Source organism: Hyperolius riggenbachi, chromosome 6 (genome assembly GCF_040937935.1).
Source record: "Hyperolius riggenbachi isolate aHypRig1 chromosome 6, aHypRig1.pri, whole genome shotgun sequence".
In the NCBI taxonomy this organism is placed as follows: domain Eukaryota; kingdom Metazoa; phylum Chordata; class Amphibia; order Anura; family Hyperoliidae; genus Hyperolius; species Hyperolius riggenbachi.
This window is the reverse complement of record NC_090651.1, coordinates 205,233,924-205,257,939: the sequence shown is the minus strand read 5'-3', so window position 1 is coordinate 205,257,939 and position 24,016 is coordinate 205,233,924. Positions and strand designations below refer to the sequence as shown.

The following is a 24,016-nucleotide window of genomic DNA, read 5'->3' as shown; positions in this document are numbered from 1 at the left end:
TTTCTCCAGGTGCCTTCGTAAGGCACTTGTCCCTACGTGAGTTTGGAGGCAGAGAGAACAGATGGCTTTGCTCCTATCTGAGGCACACACCGTAAAATATTTCTAAACCGCAGAGCCCCCCTGGGGTGATGGCACTACGGTGGCATCAACAGCTGACCTTGAAGAGCATGTTGGCTGGCTGGCCATAGCTGGCGATACATGGCGCCGGACACTGCCCCCAGCTGTTTCTGAGGACGAGCTCCCTTTGCTTCTATCATGGAGTCGTCTCCTCCTACTCCTCTCTGGCTCCCCCTCTGAACTGTCCCCCTGGTCATCTCCTCTATTGGGAACATACGTGACATCCGTATAATCGTCATCATAATCCTCCTGCCCAGCTTCGCTTTCCTCAGACAACTCCACAACTGCACCAACTTCAGGTGGTTCATCATGCCCCTCCTCACACATTACGTCCATACTATCGCCACCTAACTCAGACGTATGAGGTGGTGTACCTGCACCTTCTTCTTGTTGTTGCAGTAGTGGCTGTGAATCAGTGATTTCACCACCACCACCACCAAATAACTCCTGCGAAGTGTCAAATGCAGCGGATGTGGTGCTTGTTGTAGCGCTGGTGGCTGCGGGAGATGAGGTGTTCTGTGTTAAATACTCAAGCACGTTCTCACAATTTTGGGAAGTGATGGCACGTGCCTTCTTCTGAGCACTGTACTTTGGGCCAGGTCCGCACGAAATCACAGCAACAACACCTCGCACAGACCTGCCAGTGCCAGATGGCCTTCCTCTGGGTCTGCCTCTACCTCTTCCTCTACCTGGTTTGTCCATTTTGTCCATCTCGGGGGGAAGCTAGGTATATGCAGTGAGGTGAGTTCACTCAACAGAAAAGGTAGATATGCAGTGAGGTGAGTTCACTGAATGCAAAAGGTAGCTAGATGCAGTGAGGTGAGTTCACTGAACACAACAGGTAGTTAGATGCAGTCAGCTGAGTTCACTCAACACAAAGGTAATTATATGCAGTGAGGTGAGTTCACTCAACCCAAAGGTAGTTATATATGCAGTGAGGTGAGTTCACTCAACCCAAAGGTATTTATATATGCAGTGAGGTGAGTTCACTGAACACAACAGGTAGTTAGATGCAGTCAGCTGAGTTCACTCAACACAAAGGTAGTTATATATGCAGTGAGGTGAGTTCACTGAACACAAAAGGTAGCTATGTGCAGTGAGGTGAGTTCACTCAACCCAAAGGTAGTTATATATGCAGTGAGGTGAGTTCACTGAACACAACAGGTAGTTAGATGCAGTCAGCTGAGTTCACTCAACACAAAGGTAGTTCATTAGTTATATGCATTGAGGTGAGTTCACTCAACAGAAAAGGTAGATATGCAGTGAGGTGAGTTCACTCAACTTTAAAGGTCGTTATATGCAGTGAGGCAAGTTCACTCAACACAAAAGGTAGTTATGTGCAGCGAGGTGGGTTCACTCAACACAAACGTAGGTGTATGCAGTGATGAGGTGGGTTAACTAAACACAACAGGTACTAGTAGTAGGTAAATGCAGTACTGGGTGGGTAGTACAATGTGCAGCTCCCTGTCACATACACAGGTAGTCACTGAATGTGCTGCTGAATGCTGGTGGGCTGCTGGCAGTGGGACACACACATTATGAATTAGCAATGCTGTCTAAGCAACACAAGTGTCTCACACACACAGGTAGTCACTGAATGTGCTGCTGCTGCTGCTGGCAGTGGGACACACAGTATGAATTAGCAATGCTGTCTAAAAAACACAAGTGTCAGTTTCAAACACAGAAAAAAAATTGATCACACGAGCAGGATGAGCTCTGAAAAGAGCTGTTCTGGAGCGCTATTATAGCAATAAGATTCAGCTAGGAGCAAGCTAAGAAGGCAAGAACCTGATTAATCTGTCCCTAAGAGAACAAGTCTGCAGCAGCTGTTCCTAGTCTGTCTCTAGCAGGCACACGAGTAAGGCTAATGGCCGCCGGAGCCTGCCTTATATAAGGGGGGGTGGGGCTCCAGGGCTTAGTATAGCCGGATTGGCTACAATGCGCCTGCTGACTGTGATGCAAAGGGTCAAAGTTGACCCTCATAGAGCATTATGGGGTGAATCGAACTTCCGGGAAAGTTCGCCTTTGCCGGCGAAGGCGAACCACCCGAAGATCGCCTGGAACCGTTTGCCGGCGAACCGTTCGGCCCATCTCTAGCTATGAGCAAAGACACATTGCTGCCTGAAACATATCAGCAATTTTGTTTGTTCCACTTTGACTTTGAATGAAAGTGTGAAATTTATTATAGCCATTTGATTGCTTGATTCTGGTGCAGATTTATTGTACCTCTTGTCCTGATCAAAGTTTAGTCAATTGAATTGTAGGTTGAAAGGGATTTCTTTTGATTGATGATTTTAATTGAATGATTTTCGTTAGAATCTGTGTTTGTATGTATTATCGATTTTAAAAATTGGGTATGGGTACCTTAAGATTTTCTCAGACTGAACATCATTGGAGAATGTAGGTTTTCCTGTAAACCTGGCCTGGATGTATGTACATGCTTAGCCCCCAGCTGCCCCCCTTCCCCCCACCGTGTTAATGGGGTAATGGGGGGGGGGGGGGTTAAGTATGTACATACTTAGTGATGGTGGGAGTGGTGGGGGCCATTGTTAATTAGTGGTTCTCTGATGACAATTACCGTTCATACACACTCCTGTAGCAAAAATATTTAGGCAATTTATAAACAGATTTTTAGGATGTTTTATGTCCACTTATAATCTCTTACCAAAGATTAATTTGAACTTCCACTTTTATTAAACATTGGCTATAAAACATGCTTCAATCCTGGGAAAGCATTTTTGGAATTAAAGAGAACCCAAGACACAAAAAAAGTAAATACTTACCTAAAGAGAGGTTTCCACGCTGTCCTCTGATCCTCTGCTGCTGCCCAAGACCCTACTGCACACTGGGGACACACTATACTTCTGGCATGAGCTCGGCTTCTGCACAAGCGGCTCCTGCGCTAGTGCCTGAAGAGGCGGTGATTACCCACAAGCCCTTGTCTGTAATTTCCAGGGGTCTGCGTTTGGCAACAGGGAACCAGAGGATGGTATGGGAAGCCTCTATAGGATCTAGAGGTTTCCTCCTTTTTAGGTTAGTATGTCTTTTCTTACCCAAGGTTTGCCTTGGGTACATTTTAAAATTGAAATTTTCAATTTAACAACAGTACATCACCTTTGCACCTGCTGTTTTCTGCATCATTCACAGGCCAACAATTGCGGTACAAACATAGCTAGATTCACCCAAAATTTATAAATTGGGCTTTAAAGAAACAATTCTTTTGCATTTTTATGCAAGGAATCGCAGTGTCAGTTTACACATCACTTGCCAAGGACAACTAAGGACACATATAGTGGAACTGTATTTATATAATATATAGCAAAATTGTGTTTGCGTGGTGTACATGACATTTCAGTACCATCTGGCTGACAATGCTCGCAGGATTGATAAGGTGCGACCTCACCACTTACTCCTCGCTGACAGTCACATCCCAGAATGTTTAAACTTGCTGTAACATCGTCTCTGCAAATATAGCCACTGATACTGGAGGAACGGAAATGAAGGCGATTTGTTAAGGAAGTTTAGTGTGTTGGATGTTTGACTTGTGTAATGCTTTGCTGCCAGAGGGGGCTGTAACATATTACTGTTACAACAGTTTATCACTGCAGCTTCATTACATTGTCTGTAAGGTTATTATGGCTGGCTAATGTAGTGGAAGAACTAAGGTGCCTTCAAGGTGAAATCTGACACAGACATGGAATATTGGAAGAGTTTGCAGAAAGTACACAGGCTTTTTGGCAGTTGAGAGTCGGAGAGGAAGAAAATAGTCAAGCAGTCATGTTTACTTTGCACAGATACAATGTACCATTTCATTTCTTTTTCTTGTTATGTTTAGAATTTCTTCAACACGTACATTAAAATGTTATAGTACTTATACTTGAGCACAGTTACTTTCTTTTAAAATGAGGTTCTGATTTTGAGCCTCTTTTAAAATACTGTCAAAATATTATCTTGTGACTCACACTCTTAGATTAAAGTACACTTGAAGTGTAAAAAACTAAAACGTTGAACACTGACCTCATTTGTTGGAAGATGGTCCAGGGGCTTCCACCATCCTTATAAAGCCGATTGATCCAGCTCTGGGCCCCGCTTCATTTTTCTGGTCATGACTGCACCGTAGAAATCAAGATCCGTGTATGCCCAGTAGAAAGAAGCTGCTTGTACATGGCTGTTTTCCTTGCACTAATACTTCATTCTACTGAGCATATGCAGACCTTACTTGCACATGCCCAGTACAGATGTGCTCATCCATGGCCACTCATGAGCATAGACACCTATTTAACTCAAGTAGGGTTAAATAGGGTAAGAGTGACCTAGCGCAAGATCAGTGAGCTAGGAGGACCTGGAAAGCGTCTGGATTATCTAGGTGCTTCCTACTACTGAGGGAAGTAAACTTTTTTTTTATATTCACTTCAGTTGCCCTTTAAGAAATAGTTAATCATTAATTTGTACCCTGTGCTCACTGTGCTGAACTGCTGACAAGAGCTACAGAAGTTTAGAAGCAGTGGGGATAATGTGTTTCTAAAATATTTCACACACAGAAGCCATTTTTCACAGATTAGCATATACTGTACTATAGTGGACCCATCAATATTACATTATGCTGGGTCTGTATTAGTATTCTGTATTATTGATCAGTGCCTTTTTTAGGACATTTTAAGTACATTTAGGTACAAGTACACTGACATTGAATACAGTGAACATACTAAGGTAGAATCCGGTCTTACGTTTTAGGTAGGGTGTGCACAACAGGGCTGATTTATCAACACAGGTGCAAAAACAGCAATCTGGCATGTTTGTGATGCTAAATAAAAATGCTTCTGGTTGATTTCCATGGGAAACTGTTCCACTTTTACATCAGCTCTATTTTGAATTGGTTGAATTGGTAAAGTTCTATTTTGGCTAGAGCTGGATTTTGAATTGGGCTTGTAGCATAATGTATAGTATGGTTTTGATGCAAGCACACAGCTGAATTGCTTAGCTGTGCTACGCATGGCTATAGGGATTCGGGCATGTGCTGCAGGAAACTGCCGCTTGCCGTACAAAATCACAACAAAGAGCGATTCGGATGGCAAAGCTTTAGGGGGATAGGCAGCATTTCCTGGCCAGAGTCGCCTGTGGGGAAACCCTGCAGATTCTGGATCGATTTGGCACTAGTAGAAACGGGCCCTGAAGCTTCAATTACATTAGGGCCTGCATTGCAAATCCTGCAAAAGCAAGATTGCAACAGAGAGGAAATGTTGCATTGCACGTTACAAGTACAATACATATAAAGTCTGCTTTACTGCAACTGTTAACACGCCTGCTATGCGGTACCACAATGCATGCATCACGTTATGCTGATGGATTCCACCACACCGCTAAAGCACAGATGTGAACGTACCATTACAATATAATTGCATTGTGTTAGCAATGCGATTGCGATTGTATTGTATAATGCAACGCACCACAACTCCCCACAACTCCCCGTTGTGAATGTAGCCTTACTTTAGCAGAGCACCTAAAAGACACTCTGTCATGAGTGCAGGATAACCCTTTTATAAGAATTAGAAACTCCAATCTTATGTTTTTATTATAGGAACATTATTTCAATGGAGTACAGCTATTTTCATGATCCTAGCTGTCTGTAACTGGTCTTCTTTGGAGCAATATTGTTGATCTAATCACATAGTGCAGTAAAGGAGTGTAAACAGCTTGTGTTGTGTCATAGTTCTGCACTTGTAATGAATCCAAATAGCACATTCCAGAGCTGACACAATTCACAGCACAGACAGGATATTCCCCCCCCCCCCCCCCCCCAATTCTCCAAAATGGGCAGCGCCATCTCCTGCACAGCTGACACAGCGAGGGGTTAAAGATGTGCGGCTATTGGACAGCCTCCAAGCCAGCTCAGATTTTATTAAATGCTGGGGCAGGCAGGTGGAGAGTTCTCATTAAACTTTGATTTATAGATGTTGCTGTCATGTAGATTGAATCGGAACTAAATGAACTGCTTAGAATTAGCCTTGGGCACCTTCCAACCTAAGCTGAGACAGTGTCTGCATGGTCAGATGAGCGTCCGTAACACTGCACAGAATTTAAATCCAGATGGGTTCAGTTAAAAATGTTTTGGCTAATGGCTATAAACATGACTAAAAACAACTATAGATCAGTGTAATACAGCCTATGATGTATTCTTTTTTGAAATATACACTTTTTTATCATTGGCTCGACAGTATAAATAATTCTTTTTTTTTTTTTTTTTTTTTTACACCACAGAATATTCTGTGGCGGGCAGCATAATTTTCACAGCGAGGTTCCAGAGCTGCCTTCCACTCAGGGCCAAATTAACAGTTAGCATTGAAGCTCTTGAGGCTGATAAGAATAGAAAAACTTGTTTGTGATTTTGAACTAGAAAATCACCAATGATTTTTGGACACAAATGTAGAATTTTACAAATGTGCACAAACTGCAGAGCATTCAGTTGCTGCTTTTTACAAAATAAAAATACTTAACACAGCATAAGATTTATCATTACATAGTATTCATTAGTATAAATAGTATTCATTTTATCCTGATATAAGAGGAAAGCACTAACATTAAAACCACAACAACAAACAAATTAATTTTGCAGGCAGGAAGTGCTTAAGAAAACTGGAAATCATAATATTCCTTCTCTTTAAACATCTATAGGTCATAAACATAAATAAGGCAATTAAAAGTCAGTAATAGCTTTGTGATAATATGTTAAGTGTGATGCTAAAGGTGCGTACACACGCATGACAGCAGCCAACGGCGGGTCCATCGGCACCTCCCACTGAGCGGGTTTTCAGCAGAATGTAGTGCGTGTGTACACACTGTCGGGCGTGTGTACACATCTTTTGGCTGCTTTCACACTAGATCCGTTGCAGCAGGCATCCACAAAAATAGGATTGCATCGCAACGATGATGAAAAGTCACTTCGTCACATTCATCAATGCAATGTGATACTTACAGAGCAGCATACAGTCCACAGACTTATGCTTGCACAGCAGCCTTGACCGCGTGCATCACCTGTGAACGCAGGCAATGCATTCTTCTTGCCTTGTAATACTGGGGTCCTGTCTGGGTTTGTATCTTACATGCCTTAAAAGGTATGCTTTTCTGCACAGACAAGTGGGCTCCCAGCCTAGCGAGCATACACACATCCAGTTTTGATTGGTCAACTTTACCAATTCTATGTAGTATTGAGGCCAAAAGATTTGGAATCAGGGGTGCTCCTAGCGTAAGGCAAGCCAGGCAACGGCTTGGAGCGGCAAGAGGGGGGGGAGCGCCGCCGCGGGGGGAGGTTTCGCCGCTACTACACACAGTGTGTGACAACTTGGAGCCCGTGGTTTGTTTACATGATGAACCATGAGCTCCGCCGCTGATGCCGCCTCTATGCTTTCCCCCAGCCAATAGGCATGACGCTGGCCAGCTCTGGTCCCACCCTTTTCCTCCTCCTCTAGCCTGGCCAGCCCCCTCTTCATAGCAGCAGCCGGCCAGCTGCATGACTCGGGTCCTCTGATTCTCTTGAAACATGGTGAAACATTGCTGCATTACGATTATTTTATGGTGAAACATTGCTGCATTACCATTATTTTCTGGTGATAGATTGCTGTATTACGAATTTTTTCTGATAATAGATTGCTGCATTACGATTATTTTCTGGTGAAAGATTGCTGTATTACGATTATTTTCTGATAATAGATTGCTGCATTACGATTATTTTCTGGTGAAAGATTGCTGCATTACGATTATCTTTTGGTGAAACATTGGCGCATTACGATTATTTCATGGTGAAACATTGCTGCCTTACGATTATTTTCATTTGGGGGGGGGGGGGGGGCGCCACAGGTATTCTCACCTGGAGTGACAAAATGGCTAGAGGCGTCCCTGTTTGGAATACTGTCAACAGATTGTGTAGGGTAAGCACAAGGTGGTAAAATTGGCCATTCATTGTCCAGTCAAAATTGGATGTGTGCATGCACCCTTAGCATGGAGTACCTGCAGAGCTGTATTGGTGCAGTGGAAGACATGAGTGGGGTCAGGTGATCTGCTTTGTGCTAGGGAGGGATCTCCCACTCTACTGGCAATAAGAGACTAGTGGGTGCTGCCAGGCAGGAACTTTCAGTACATTAATTGTAAAAGGTACAGCTGTACAATGCTCAAAAGATTGTGCAGTGCTAATTAATGCAAATTTACTCTTTTAAGAAAAATGGAGGTTGAATTCACACTTTAAGCAGCAATTCTGTTTCAGTTGTCCTCTACAGACACCTTGCCCTGTGTTTTTTTTTTTTTACAAAGTATATATCTTTCCAAAAAGCCTTTATTTGTCTTTTGCTTTATATATCTGCAGTATAAAGCACTATAAAAACTGCCTCTTTGACTCGTTGGAAACGTATCTCCCATTACTCCTGTCCTTGTACCTCTGTTATCAGCTATATAACTCTGTTATTTGCTGCAGTGCCTGTGTCACAGATCACTTCTGCTCTGTGACTATTGCCATAACTGCGTTTGCTTCATCCCCTGGCATTGCTTACCAGGCTCCTGGCGATCCATTATCTTGAATCCTAATCTGTACCTCAGCATCCACTGATCCAGTGGCTCTTTAGCTCTATTTCCTCTTATTCAAAGAACAAGGGATCTTTAGGCATACTGTTGGTTGCTGCTTGGTGATTGATATTGCAGCTGCATGCAAAATTCACGGCCAGGCCAAGACAGAAGCTGGGAAAGCACACCTACCTACCTGGACTGTATACCATGCACTCTCTTGCTGAAAGTTTTGCCATAACATTTTAAACAATATTCTACCTTTTCATTAACTTCTTATTCAACACTTTGAACCTGAAGATTTGTCAGTAAGCAATAATGTATGCGTATTATTAGGAATATTTGAAAACTACAAAACTGCTTAGATAGAAGCAAAATCTCAATCTTACTGAGCAAATATATTATCATGTAGTCAGCACATTCCTTGTAGTTGTTAAAGGGACATGGAGGTTGCCATATTTATTTCCTTTTAAGTATAACCAGTTGCCTGGCTATCCTGTTGATCCTCTACTTCTAATACATTTAGCCTTAGACCCTGAACAAGCACATGCAGATCAGGTATTTCTAATATTTTCGTCAGATCTGACAAGATTAGCTGCATGCTTGGTTCTGGTTTGATTTAGACACTACTGCAGTCAAATAGTTCAGCAGGGCTGTCAGGCATCTGGTATTATTTAAAAGGAAATAAGCATGGCAGCCTCCGTATCCCTTCTGCTTCAGTTGTTCTTTAACGCATGTATATGAAGAAGACAAAGCACCTTTTAGTATAAATGATTAGGATCTAGCATTGCCCTTGAAAATCCATAGACAGGTAAAGTAAGATCTTCCCTATTTCCTGTTTTTTTCTTCCCACTGCAAAACTAATAAAGGCTTTAGCTGCTCTCTTAATATAGACCCAAAAGGCAAAAACATAGGAGGACATCTGTCAAAGAGGACAGAAATTGAAAAAAATGACATAAATTAAGCGTGTCTTATCCCGCCTGCCAAATCCCGATACTGATTCTGTAGTCAGAAACATCAAGATCCTGTCAGACAAAGTGACGGGATTAAGTCAAATTGTACAGTTTATTTATTTATTTTTCTTTTATTCTTGTGGACTGTCAAGTCTTTTTTCCCTCCAGACAATGTTATGAGTCTTGTTAAAAAAAAATCACAGCTCTGGGAATATTGTCAGGAAATGAAGATGATATATGTTGGAAAGAAAAACAACTTTAAATTATTGCAGATATTAATTGAGTCAAATCTGATCATTTAGCAAGAAGATTAATCAGCAGTTTCAAGCAATGGCTCTGTGCCCAAAAATAGATGTCCTGAATGGATTTTCACTCTTTGCCCTGCGAATGAATCCATTAAAATGTCAACTTCAGCAGAGGATCCTTAAATCTCTCGAATCTGGACTATTCAACCTAAATAGTTTTGATTGAGTGTCACATTTTATTAAGTACATTATATATTTTCAAGGTTGGAGCATAGGGAAGTGTGGGCTACCTTTCACTCGTAAAAAAAAATGGGCTTAAAAATATTACCAACACTCTTGGTGGTTTTAAAGTGATGCTAATTTAAGACCGGTCTATGAATAAAGCCCTTCTTTTTATCATTGACAGTAGCTTAGTCCATAGTAAATCTGTTATAGCAGCATGCCAAACCTTCAAGCCTTGCAAGGCCAAAGACACCTGTTTTATCTTTAAACAGGTCGGAACATGCAGTCAGGAGCCAGTATGGAACCAGGTATGGATGCATGACGTCCAGGTGACAATCCCATGTTCTGTGTGTGCTGAATTACCAAGACGAGGCTGCCTCCATTCTAACCCCACGGCAGAAGACTGGAAATCTCAAGCCAACTTCCTAAACTTGTTAATCTCTGTCCATTATGTTGTGTATGATAGACATGTGTGAACACATGCAGGTATAGTTGGTAAAATCAGGACATTATTGTCCTTGCATGGAACTGATGATGATTTTCTGTAGCTGTAAAGAGCTCTAACACCTGAACATGATATTTCTGTTACGTGTAGATACAAGTAGGTTAAAGAACCTACCCTGATCCCTAAGTCTTTTGCCAACTCCAGTGGTGAGATTTCCCTCCAGCTGGTGTTAAGGTACCCATATGTCTAGCGATATATGGGCAGATCAACCAAGAGACATATCTCTCTCTGACTGAATCTAATTTCTCTAGTTTCTGAATTATCTGTAGACTTGAAACAGCTGAGACACTTGTTTGAAAATGGGCATTCTGGTGAGTAGATCTCATTACTGAAGGCACCACAGAAGTCAAGCATGGTACTTGCATTTAACTAAGCAACAACCATACTCAGCTAAAAAAAAAAAAACAAGATAAGTATATGTATAAGGCCTGACAATATTCGTTAACTGCCCTTGCTTATTTCCACTGTAAAGATCAGTCTACCTAGTAGCTGCAGCTATTCTCAAAGACAGAGGGTCTAGATATAGATTGTAGTCTGTTCTGGTTACAGTTGCCCACCTACACTCTCTCTCTACTTTGTGTTAGAGTTCTACATTTTGGCAAATGGGATGCCACAAAGCTGCCATTGACCAGAAGGAGCAGCCAGAGAGCTGGTAAACAAAACAAACTACTGCTAACAAATGTTATCTAGGCCCTCAACCATGGCGGCAGCATCTGTTAGTGATAAAGGAAGGAGGAAGCTGAGCATGGGCAATACAAAAATAGATCCATATAATTGAGTTTGTCCTGTAAGTTGGTCATGTCAATAAAAAGAGTCTTTGTTATTAGACACTACTTTCTAATTGTAGGTACCACAAAGTGCCTGCAAGTACCTTTTTATATATACAAGCCTTTTCTGGGTCTTTGGGCTGCCATCTTCTGTCAATAAAACTTATAACATTCTTATTAGTAGCTTGGTAAGTCTCATTGGGTTTATATGACTTGTGGGACTCGGCTCCGGATAAGTATAGGCTTCTTTTTAGGGGTTCTTAAGTTGCACAGAGATGGATATAACAAAAATACCTCATGGAACATCAGGGAAGCAGTGTTATGTTTTAATCGTTTTATTATTTTATTAAATGTATGCACTTTGACCATATGTTTACTTTAAGGTGGAAAAAGCTTTTCATTTTTAATAGGCCTCATGTATATGAACTGAAATAAAAAATGAAAAAGTGTCAGTTTCCAGTACTGGCCATTAAAATGTCTCTAGGGTAGAATAGACAATACAAATAAGTTACTAGCAAGTTGTCAGCGTCAAAACACATTTTCTTCCAGTTCTCCTACATGAACCACAATGTTAATCCATAAGAATGCACCAGAATTCAGACATCGCTAGCATAGTCTTCTCTACTCTCATTATCAACCCAGAACCACAGACTAATAAGCCTTTGAAGTTTGAGCAACTTCTCTTTTTCTGGGGTCTCTATTGAGAAGAGCAAAAAAAATAAAATAAAAATCACCTCTACACTATACATATATAACGAGTTTTCCTTTATGCTTTACTGTTGCAGTCTCCAGTGAACTTTCTCAAATTTTGTTTGCTGCTTTAGGGAACTTTAGAAACATAGGATGTTATGTCTGAGTGAACATATTATAATCACAGAATACTGTGGGCAGACTTCCATGGTAACTAACTGAATATGAACACTTCCAGCTATGTATAATCAACATTTCAGAAATCTGTACAGACATAATGGAACAGGTAATGAACAACCCTACATAAAGCTTCTCAATAGCTTTAAAAAAACTGTCAAATCCGTGACCTCGTGGAACAGCTTAATCTGCTGTGTTTTGTATGCTATAGACGTATCCACAGATGCCTGCATGCAGTGTCTGCGTCTAGTGAGAGCACTCTGGGAGCTCCTTAAACCCCACTGTTGGAAATACAGTATGCAAAATACTACATTTCCATACAAAAGTCTGGATTTCAGAGGCACCTCCCACACTTTGTGACCGGTTATCCAATATGATTATTATTGGCTTTACTGACCACTTGTGAGGCAAAAGGTGAGAGAACAAAAAGCGCTTTTCATACTTTTCATTCATAGAGTTTTTCATTCATAGAGTTTTCTCCTAGGAGATACTGTAATTTTTCATCTTCAATTTAAATTAACTTTTTAGCACTTTGCAATGGATAAAGTACCAAAAAGTAGGAGAAAAGAACTGTAAAAAATATTTTGCTTGTTTGCTTAGTAGCATGCCCGTTTCTAGCCCCGTGCGGGGCGTGCCACCGCCCGGGGCGCTGTTGGGAGGGGGGCGCTGTAATGGAGGGGGGAAGCACCGTAGCCGCGGGGAGGGCAACCCGACCTCTCCCTCCCTCTCCCGGGCCGCCCTCCGTGCTCCCCCCTCAGATGTATAGTGAGCAGCAGCCAGGGAGGGAGCGCTTTATACAACATACCTCCCTGGCTCCAAGCGCTGCTCTCTCGCCGCCGGTCTTCTTCTCTCTGCATACACGCTTATACACACGCTGCTTCCTGTTTAGCCGGAAGCAGCGTATGTATACGCGTGTAGGCAGATGGGAGAAGACCGGCGACGAGAGAGCAGCGCTTGGAGCCAGGGAGGTATGTTGTATACAGAGCTCCCTCCCTGGCTGCTGCTGCTCACTATACATCTGAGGGGGAAGCACGGAGGGTGGCCCGGGAGAGGTCGGGTTGCCCTCCCCGCGGCTACGGTGCTTCCCCCCTCCATTATGGGGACAGCTACCTATCTAAACTATCCTGGGGGGCACCTACCTAATCTAACCTACGCTGGGGGGCAGCTACCTATCTAACCTATCCTGGGGGGCACCTACCTAATCTAACCTACGCTGGGGGGCAGATACCTATCTAACCTATCCTGGGGGGCACCTACCTAATCTAACCTACGCTGGGGGGCAGCTACCTATCTAACCTATCCTGGGGGGCACCTACCTAATCTAACCTACGCTGGGGGGCAGCTACCTATCTAACCTATCCTGGGGGGCACCTACCTAATCTAACCTACGCTAGGGGGCAGCTACCTATCTAACCTATCCTGGGGGGCACCTACCTAATCTAATCTACGCTGGGGGGCACCTACCTAATCTAACCTACACTGGGGGGCAGCTACCTATCTAACCTATCCTGGGGGGCACCTACCTAATCTAACCTACGCTGGGGGGCAGCTACCTATCTAACCTATCCTGGGGGGCACCTACCTAATCTAACCTACGCTGGGGGGAGGCTACCTAATCTAACCTACACTGGGGTGCAGCTACCTATCTAACCTATACTGGGGGGCACCTACCTAATCTAACCTACACTGGGGGGCAGCTACCTATCTAACCAACACTGGGGGGCAGCTACCTATCCTGGGGGGCACCTACCTAATCTAACCTACGCTGGAGGGCAGCTACCTAATCTAACCTATACTGGGGGGCACTTACCTAATCTAACCTACACTGGGGGGCAACTACCTATCTAACCTATACTGGGGGGCACCTACCTAATCTAACCTACACTGGGGGGCAGCTACCTATCTAACCTACACTGGGGGGCAGCTACCTATCTAACCTATACTGGGGGGCACCTACCTAATCTAACCTATGCTGGGGGGCAGCTACCTATCTAACCTATACTGGGGGGCACCTGTCTAATCTAGCCTATACTGGAAGGGGGGGTAGCTACCAAATCTAACCTATACTGGGGGGCACCTACCTATCTAACCTATACTGGGGGCAGCTACCTATCTAACCTATACTGGGGGGCAGCTACCTATCTAACCTATACTGGGGGGGCAGCTACTTATCTAACCTATACTGGGGGCACTTATCTAACCTGTATTGGGGGCACCTACCTACCTAGCTAGCCTATACAGGTGACAACTATACTGGCTACCTATATTGGAGACACCTACCTAAATGACCTATACTGGGGGCACCTACCTATCTAACCTATGCTGGGGGCAACTATTCTGGCTACCTATATTAGAGGCACCCACCTAGCTAACCTGTACTGGGGCACCTACCTATCTAACTTATACCGGGGGCGCCTGCCTATCTAACCTATACTGGGGGCAACTATACTGGCTACCTATACTGGAGGCACCTACCTGGCTAACCTATAGCGGGGGCAACTATACTGGCTCACCTATGCCTGGCTACCTATACTGGGGTACCTATTCTTGGCTACCTATACTGGGGGGACCTATACTAAGTGAAACTAGACCTGGCTAACCTATACTGCGGGCACCCATACCTTGTTCGGGGGGGGGCGCAATTTTTACACCCTCGCCCTGGGTGCATTTTAGCCTAGAAACTGCACTGCTTAGTAGTCTTGTGAATTACATTTTATTTACAAGTTGTGAAAATATCACCTAGGAGAAAATTCAGTTGAAAAAGTGAATTGCATATGGGCCTGAGTGCGCTTTTGTAGAGCTTTTCTGATTGCCAGCACTTTCCAGTGTTTTAAAAAACACTTGGTCAGTTAAATCCCATGGGTTGTTTCACACCACACAGAATCACATTTATTAAAATTCTGCATGTGGCATTTTTTGGAGAGATTGCGATTGTGTAATAAGAATAGAAATGCAAAAGCACTGTATACGCTTCAAAATTGCTTGTAAAAAATAGCTATAAAATCACTCCATAATCACTAGCGCTTTTTTAGTGTAAAACAGCCTACTAAAAGTCAGAATTTCTTTGATTTCTTTCACACTGAGAACAATGCCATAAGATGGCAAGGTGATGTAGCTGAACGCAGCCAGAAAGTCACATTAACATTGTGTAAGAGGAAAGTGCCCATTGCGACATGACGCAACAGACATATTGTGAAAGGAGCCACAGAGTGCTGAGTTTTGAAGGTCACAGGGCTACATGCTCTTACCGGGATTATATGCAGGTGTCTGAAAGTGACAGGTTAACTTACAGCCAAGCGGTTTAAATTGTGCAACGAAAGGATAAAGGTGATATTAAATATAACTATATATACAATTAAATACCTTTAGCAGAGGTGCATGGATACATTTTATACAGAGATATAGAGATTCAATCTTCTTTTGCTTACAACAACAGTACTATTTTCTGAATTCTGGTACACTGATATCTGTTTAACCACTTGAGGACCCACCCTTTACTCCCCCTTAAGGACCAGCGCTGTTTGTTGTGATCTGTGCTGGGTGGGCTCTGCAGCCCCCAGCACAGATCAGGGTGCACGCAGAGCGATCAGATCGCCCTCTTTTTTCCCCCCTATGGGGATGATGTGCAGGGGGGGTCTGATCGCTCCTGCGTGCAGGCATGTTGCGGGGGGGGCACCTCAAAGCCCCCCTCCGCGGCGACATTCTCCCCCTCCCTCTCCTACCTTTCCCCCCCGGTGATCCGGGCTGCACAGGACGCTATCCGTCCTGTGCAGCCAGTGACAGGACGTCCCCTGTCACATGGCGGCGATCCCCGGCCGCTGATTGGCCGGGGATCGCCGATCTGCCTTAGCAGCAGCGCCGTACAATGTAAACAAAGCAGATTATTTCCGCTTGTGTTTACATTTACGGAGCCCCCCGCCGTGAATTGACAGGAAGTAGCCGTTTGCGCGAGCGGCTGCTTCCTGATTAATCAGCCTGCAGCTGGCGACGCAGTACTGCGTCGCTGGTCCTGCAGCTGCCACTTTGCCGACGCACGGTATGAGCGTGCGGTCGGCAAGTGGTTAACTGGTTTTCTTCTGTCTGCCATAAAGCTCTACTAGACTGTTAACAGTGGAAATACTTTCACTTAGAAAATGGGGGATCTGTAGACTGTGTGCAGAGCACACCATAATCTGCTGTTAGTATCTCCTTTGAATAAGAGTATATTCTCCTTGTCTGCTGCCATTAGATACTTCTGATTATCTTTTGCACAATGTAAAATTGCATTTCAGAAAAGCAGAATGCATAAGGTATTTCCCTGTTATTTTATTCCCATATATTTAGCTATAAAAAATGCCATCTCTTATTTGTTTTTATAAAGCAGAATTACAGTCAATATTTCCCTTCTGCTCCAACAAATAAGCAGCACCGTTATGACTTTTGAGAACAAAACTCCTATTAAAAAAAAAACAAAAAAACAAACAAACAAAAAAACAAACAAACACCTGAACGCTTCAATATGTTTTACATTCATTTTCCACTGAAGTCTTATCAGTCATTTAACCCACAGGAAGCTGTATTTCTGTTAGCTGTCATAGTCTTTGATTTCTGCAGGAAGTAAGACTTGTTTGCTGAAAGGATCCATGAGTTGAATTCCGTTATTAAAGTTTTACTTACCTGGGGCTACTCCCAGTCCCTACAAGTCTATGTGTCCCTCACTGCAGTTCCACTGTGGTTCAGGCTTGAGTATGTACAGGGACACACAGACTTCTAGGGTGTGGGAGAAGCCCCAGGTAACTAAAACTTTAATAACAGAATTCAACTAATGTGTTCTTTAAAGAGAACATAATAGACAGCTTTTTGTGCAAGCTACACTAATAGTAAGTAGCACACTGTTATTTTTCAGCAAGAACTGTCATTTTTTAGAAAGGTTATATTACTTTGAGACTAAGGCCTCTATTCATACAGCATTCCCGCATGCGGTAATGCTCAAAATAGCTGACTTTACCGACCATTTAGCAAAGTGTCAATTCATAAAAGCTGTTTCCGCATGAAAAGCTACAATTCCTGAGCAGTGCGGGAAATTACCGCCTTGTGCGGTGATTATCTCAACACATGTCACTGCATGTCAATTCATAAAGATTAGAGCGAGCGGAATTGGGACGGAGAATACCAGCTGTTTAGAAAAGGAGATAAGCATGTGGATAACAGCCAAGCTAATGGGGACAGACCTCCCAGGCAGCGGCAGTGAGAGCAGAACAAAAAAGGCATCCCAGAATACCCAGGCTGTGTTTTTTAACCTCTTGGGTACCTGTTTTCAGATAAATTTCACATCAGAAAGCCTGCATGTGTAACATTTCTTGAAGTTCTTCTAAGCTGCGGCAATTAAATAGATTGTTTAGAAAGACTAATAGACAGATTCAGAGAAGATTAAGGGCAAGGAGAGGCAGTTTAAAAAATTGCACATCTAAACGGAAGTTGGGGCTGCCTCCTTTATAGTAACTCTGTCTCTGCACAGAGAAAATGTATCAACTCAGCCAGCACCGCCAGTTTAGTACGGGAATTCCCCAACCTTTTATCGCAAGTGTAAACTTTTTTATGAATTAGCACACAAGAGTCTTAAAAATACTGATGCGGTATTTTCCCTCCAAGATTTGTTTTACCGCAAACATTTTATGAATAGAGCCCAAAGACAGGTATTATAACTACATGAGCAGTAAGGAGTTGGAGGGCAGTGTTTTCATTTTATATTATTCTAGACTGTAATTCCACTACACTGAGTGGGACAAAATGCTTCTCTGTTCAAGAAAAAGTGACAGAAGCATTGCATGGTCTTTATAAACACAACAAAGAATATAGCCATCCATTGCATAAATATATTGTTTCGATAGTGACTGGAGACATCTTAACATAACTGCCCTTCCATAGTGATAGCCCAAACTGACATGAATGAGACCTCCTTACAAGTGAAAAATACACACATTATGAAATCATGTATAGGAAAGCTATGTACAGGTGTTGGCGTGAGTGACCACTTCATAGCTGCATCTTTGCAAAACAGAATACTGAACAGCTGTTTTACATGCAGATTTGTCAGGTACACTAGCTATGAAATAACAGAACAATTGCTGTAGGGGCAGGTCCTCCTTACTAGTGCCGAGCAGTATTCCTTTTGAAAGAGCCAGCCAAGGTCACTGAAAGGGTGCAGTATGAAGATAGATCAGAGCACGGTGGCACAAATTATTTTTAAATTGCGGCTGGGAGTTTTTAGAAATAAGATTAAGTGAGCCAGCAGGCAATGTGAGCACAGAAAAGCAGGGAATGCATATTTTACAGAAAGGGCCATAGATTCGTTGTAACAGTACACAGCACATTATAATCATCCTGTGAATAAACCTATAGCATAAATAACTGATGGGCTATAAACCGCTGTGACGCATTACTCTTATTCATCAAAGGCAAAGCCTTCATCAGAGCGGACTAGCTGTTCTACAAGCAGCGTACACATAGAGACCACCAGAGACCAAGGAGTGGAGCTCCAGGCGAGAATAAGTAATCAACCAATCAATACACAGTATACCTTCTTATACTGAACCATTTACAAACTGGTTTTGGGAATCCCAATAATTGCACACCATTCTGTTGGCAAGAAAACACACAATTCAGCAAGTAGGTAGAACTCAACTGTTAGACATGCATTCTGCTTCATCATATACACTGTCCTGGGGTGTTCTGTATGCACAGCAGCCAGTTTGTACCATCCAAATACTGGTTGTGGACACAAGTGCTTGGGAAACACATCACATGCACTGCAAAGCTACCAAGACAAACGAGTTACAGCCGTTTTTCCAGGATCAGTCCACAGGGAGCATAGACAGGACATGTATTTCAGTCCTCTTAAACCAAATGTCTTCCTTTTATTGATTGTTAGCAGTCTGTTTACACCACATGACCTTGATAGTGAGCAAATAAAAATGGGTAGAGAGGCAATCTTCCAAAGCATCCTCTAATAATTGCTGGCTAACTGTGGAATAAGGGAATGTGGGCTCTGCTATCTACATGCAGATCTGCCATTCTTAGTATAAAATAGATATGTTGGGGAGAGGTCACTTGGATAGCATAAAAATATAAGGTGGTAATCAGAACTCAGCTCCAATCACTATTTACTGTGAATACATTTTCATACTTTTTTCTTTATAAATCAATTTGGAAAATTATGAAATGTGATCTCTATCCTGTATTCTTTCACTCTATAAATAAGGAATGTTATTTTACCTTGATTCTTGAATAGTGATAATGTGTTGTTAAGCTGATACTGGATGAGCAGCTCTGCCTGCTGCGATTTTCCTAATAGGGTCAGTTCACCCAAAAGAGATGTTTTGCGCTTTGTGTTTTGCAGGTAAATTGAATCAGCTCCATAGCATTTTGAGCGGCCTCCAGTTGAGAGATTTCTGCATTTCCCAGTTTCCAGTTACACACATTTGTAGGCACTACAAGAGACTCCTATTCTCCCTACTGGTTTTTTTTTTATATTAAATATGTTGCCACCTTGGGCCTGGTGGTGTAAAAGGAGTAAGCTTGTGAACAAAATGATCAGTACTTACAAAATCCAGAACACCTGTTTTGGGTGAACTGACTGTAAAATCACAGAGTATATGCACTGAGTTAATCAATGAAGCACTAGGTGTGATCCGTTAAGGTTCTCCCTGGATGGCAAACATTGGAGGACATAAGTAAACCAACATAATTACTAGACAAAATAATTAAGCAGCATGTCCCCCAAACAACAGAATTAGGCATCATATCCCTCTAAACAACATAATTAGGCAGCTTGTACCTCCAAACAAAATGATTAGGCAGCATGTCCCCAAAACAATAACTAGGCAGCACATCCTCGCAAACAACACAGATTGGCAGCATATTCCCCAAACAACACAGTAAAGCAGAGTGTACCCAAAGCAAAATTTGGCAGCAATAACTCCCGAAAAGCATAATTAGGCAGCACATACTCCCAAAACGCAAAAGTAGGCAGCATGTTCCCTCTAACAATCTAATAATCTAATAGTGTGTTCCCCTAAACAATTAGGCAGCAGGTACCCCCAAATACAATTAGGCCGTGTGTACCCAAAATTAACATTAGTGTCTCTTAGGCCGCGTTCACATTACAAACGCGGACGGGCACGCAAGCGGAACGCAACGCGTACGAACGCACGTCATTCGCGTTTGTATGCATTGCGTGGCTGATCCCATCACTGAAAAGTGAATGGGACAGCCACGCGTTTAGGCAAAAAATGCGTGCAGCATGCGTTCCCGGACCGCACAGGTCCAGAACGCATGCAGTGTGAACATTAGACAGTGCACTCTATGCACTGTCTGATGTCGTGTGTGTCGGCCACCTGCACGCGTTTCCAAAACGCGGCTGGAAACGCGTGCAGTGTGAACGGGGCCTTAATCTCTTACTGTAAAAAAACAAAATGAGGCAGTGTTTACCTCTTAACATTAAGCTGAGTGTTCCTTCACAAAAACATACTGTACCTCCCCCAAAAAAATTTTTTAACATGAGACTCCTCCTTTCCTTCCATGCAGAGTAGAACAGTGAATAGTAGTAGTAGAATAGTATATTACATCCTACTCTTCCTTGCAGCTGCCCACTGCTATCTTTCTCTTGAATCTTCTTGCATGTCATAGGACATGGGAGAAGCATGGAGGTGAGTGGCAGTGGGTTCCTGCACTGAAGAAGTGGACATGTTAATGGGAGAGATAATATAATACTCTCACACTGCTGTCTTTTGCACTATAGATATATATAAGTAGGTGGCAAGTGTATATTGGTAGGTGGGAGTGTATTATTTTTTTTTTTATTATTTAAATATCATTGACATCGTTTGCAGCACTTTACAGAGTACAGAATCATGTGACTAAAGTTAGCCATACATTAGGTGACTTGGCGGCCAATTGACCATCCAATTCCATTATTATAATTAAATTGGATGAAAATTGGTGCCACCAAGTGCATGCCCGACCGACAATACAACCAGTTTTAGGACGGAAATTGTTTGCATTCTCAATTGTGCATACTGCAAGATGTTGGGCCGACTTGCTTGGTGAACGGCATGCAATTTCCCAACGATTGAAGAATGCGATGAAACTCCCGACGCTGTGTCCTGCTAATGTAAATGTGCCCGATGTAAAGTATACATTACTTGTCCGCGGCCTGCGCTTGTCCCACCACTGCTCCTGGCACATTCCCCTCTTCATACAAGCAAGCCCCATGTTGTTTCCTAGTAAGGGCGCGCATGTGATGTCACACAGTGCCCTTACTAGGAAGCCATGTGGGGCGTGCGTGTATGCGGAGAAAGAATTCCAGAAGCCAGCGGTAACAAGCAGAGGCCACGGACAGGTAATGCATACTTTACATGGGGCACAGGGAGGACATTTACATTAGGGCGGCACAGCGTCGGGGCGGTGGATGTGGTGCACAAGGCCGATTCCAGATCCATGGTCCCAGATTCATGCTGAAGCATGAAATTGATCGTAAATTGGCCTGTGGTGTATGTGCAGCTGGCAGATCTCTATCTTATCAGATTTCGATAAGAGAGAATTGTCTCTTGGTCGTATCTGCTCATGTATGGCTACTTTAACTGTTTCTCAGAGAAGCTCACAATCTAAACCCTACAATAGTCATAGGGCCTTATTCAATTTACTTTCTCTCCTAAGTTTGAAAATAATTTTTTATCTTGTGTTTGAAATAGCTTTTTAGCACTTTGCAATTGAAAAAGAGTAGGTGAAAAAGTACTGTCCTGCTTGTGGCTTAAAAATCATTTTATTAATAAGGTGTGAAAATATTACCTAGGAGAAAACTTTGGAGAGTTGAGTGAATTGAATAAGGCCATAGTCTCCTGTCCCCATTAGGACTGAGGCCAATTTTTGGAGAGGAGACAACTTATCTGAGGACCTGCTGCCTCTTCAGAGCAGATGTATTTTATTCATCAGATAAATGGCAACACAGACTGAAAAATACCTCGTACCTGCTGGGTTTGTCTGTAAAAAGCGTATATTACAAACCTGTATTGGTGTGAACTTTCCCATGTAAAATCATTGCCTGCCAGGCTAATCTCATTTGTTCTTGTTACTATCTATTCTGTCATAAATACAGGGCACCGAGTCTGATGAATGGCATGCATCCACTCCAAAGTGGTAGCAGAACCTGTAGCGGGCCAGAAGTTCTGCCCATTGCAGTGTGAACTGAGCCTCAGCACGAAGAAATAAATAGAAACAGAGTCTTCCAATGATTAGAAGTCAGTGGAGTTGACTCCGCAAACTTTTTTTTGGGTGCTATTAAAACTTGTTTAGCCCCCTTTTTAATTATTTTGCTGCCTCCATTTTTATCTCAAAAACCAAAAGCATTTAACAACCATAAGCAAAAGTTCATAGAAATAATTCATGTGCTCTACATAGCAACCAGTCCTATTTCTTAGATCATCTGCATAGAAAAATGACAGTTGCAGACATGACACACATTTAGGCTACTTGCACACCAAGACGTTGCGTTAGGTGCTACGTTAAGGTCGCATAACGTGCACCTAACGCAAGGCCTGGTGCTCTTCGATGTGGACGTCAGAGAGAGCCGCGTTGTGCAGCTCACTCTGGCGGCCATGATGCCGTGATGCGCACTCTTGGACGCATGCGGCATCACGTGGTCCCGCCGGCCAATCACCGCACAGAGCGGCTGCTCTAGGAAGTAAACACTGCACGTCACAACGTGCAGTGAATATTAATTAGCCATGTGCCTGGCCGCTCTCCGCTCCTCCCCAACATGACTGCGCATGTGCAGACAGTCTAACCTGGCTTAAGCCACTCTAACTCCGTAGCTTGCTGCACTGCCTTAAGAACGTGCAGCGTTACATGTAACGCAACGTGGGCTGTGTGAACAGCCCACTTGTGTTACATTGCTGTGCGTTGGGGGGGCGTTACAGGTGCACTGACGTGCGCCTGTAACGTCTTAGTGTGTAAGCAGCCTTAAAGGACACCTGAAGCAAGAGGGATATGTAGGCTGCCATATTTAGTTTCTTTTAAGCAATACCAGTTTCCTGGCTATCCTGCTGATCCTCTGCTTCTAGTACTTTTAGCCATAAACCCTGAACAAGCATACAGCAAATCAGGTATTTCTGACATTATTGTCAGATCTGACAAGATTAGCTTCATGCTTGTCTTTTGGTGTGATTTAGACATTAATGCGGACAAATAGATCAGCAGGGCTGCCAGGCAACTGGTATTGTTAAAAAGGAAATAAATATGGCACCCTCCATGTACTTCTCACTTTAGGTTCCCTTTAAGGGAGGGGCGGGGGGGGGGGCAACATTCATTCTTGCATATACTGAAGAAGGAAAATGCAAGGGACAGACTTAGGCTAGATTCACAGTGGTCAGTTGCATAACGATCGCGTTATATTGAGTGTGAACTGCAAGAGAGGCTGGATATAGACTTTAATACAAAGGCTACATGCAACGAGCTACAATAACCCGATCAGTTACAACACAGTACTGTGAATAGGCCCATTGACCTGTATGGGCAGTGAGCTGACATGCAGAATTATTCTACAGTGCAAATGACCACTGTGAACAGTGCCTTACTGTGCCCATCAGATTAAGATCAGGAACTATACAGATAGTGGACAAATCCTAAGGCTAGGTTCACAGTGCTCAGTTGTGTTTCAGAAAAAATCTGCATGTCAACTCACTGCCCATACATTTCTATGGGCCTGTTCACAGTAACGGATTGCATTTTTCTAACTCGCTGCATGCAGGCTTT

The 24,016-nt window shown here is 43.1% G+C and overlaps 1 protein-coding gene across 5 annotated transcripts in view; it reads left to right on the top strand.

Annotated features, from left to right (window-relative positions):
• The window catches only part of KIRREL3 (kirre like nephrin family adhesion molecule 3), a 1,384,273-nt gene that overhangs the window by 1,260,919 nt on the left and 99,338 nt on the right, over positions 1 to 24,016 (top strand). For 3 of the 5 annotated variants that reach the window (XM_068240335.1, XM_068240334.1, XM_068240339.1), the window contains exon 13: positions 10,360 to 10,395. The exons of the other annotated variants lie outside the window; for them this stretch is intronic. In XM_068240335.1, the coding sequence (XP_068096436.1) occupies positions 10,360 to 10,395 (36 nt within the window). The remainder of the gene's footprint in view (positions 1 to 10,359; positions 10,396 to 24,016) is intronic. 5 annotated transcript variants of the gene reach the window in all.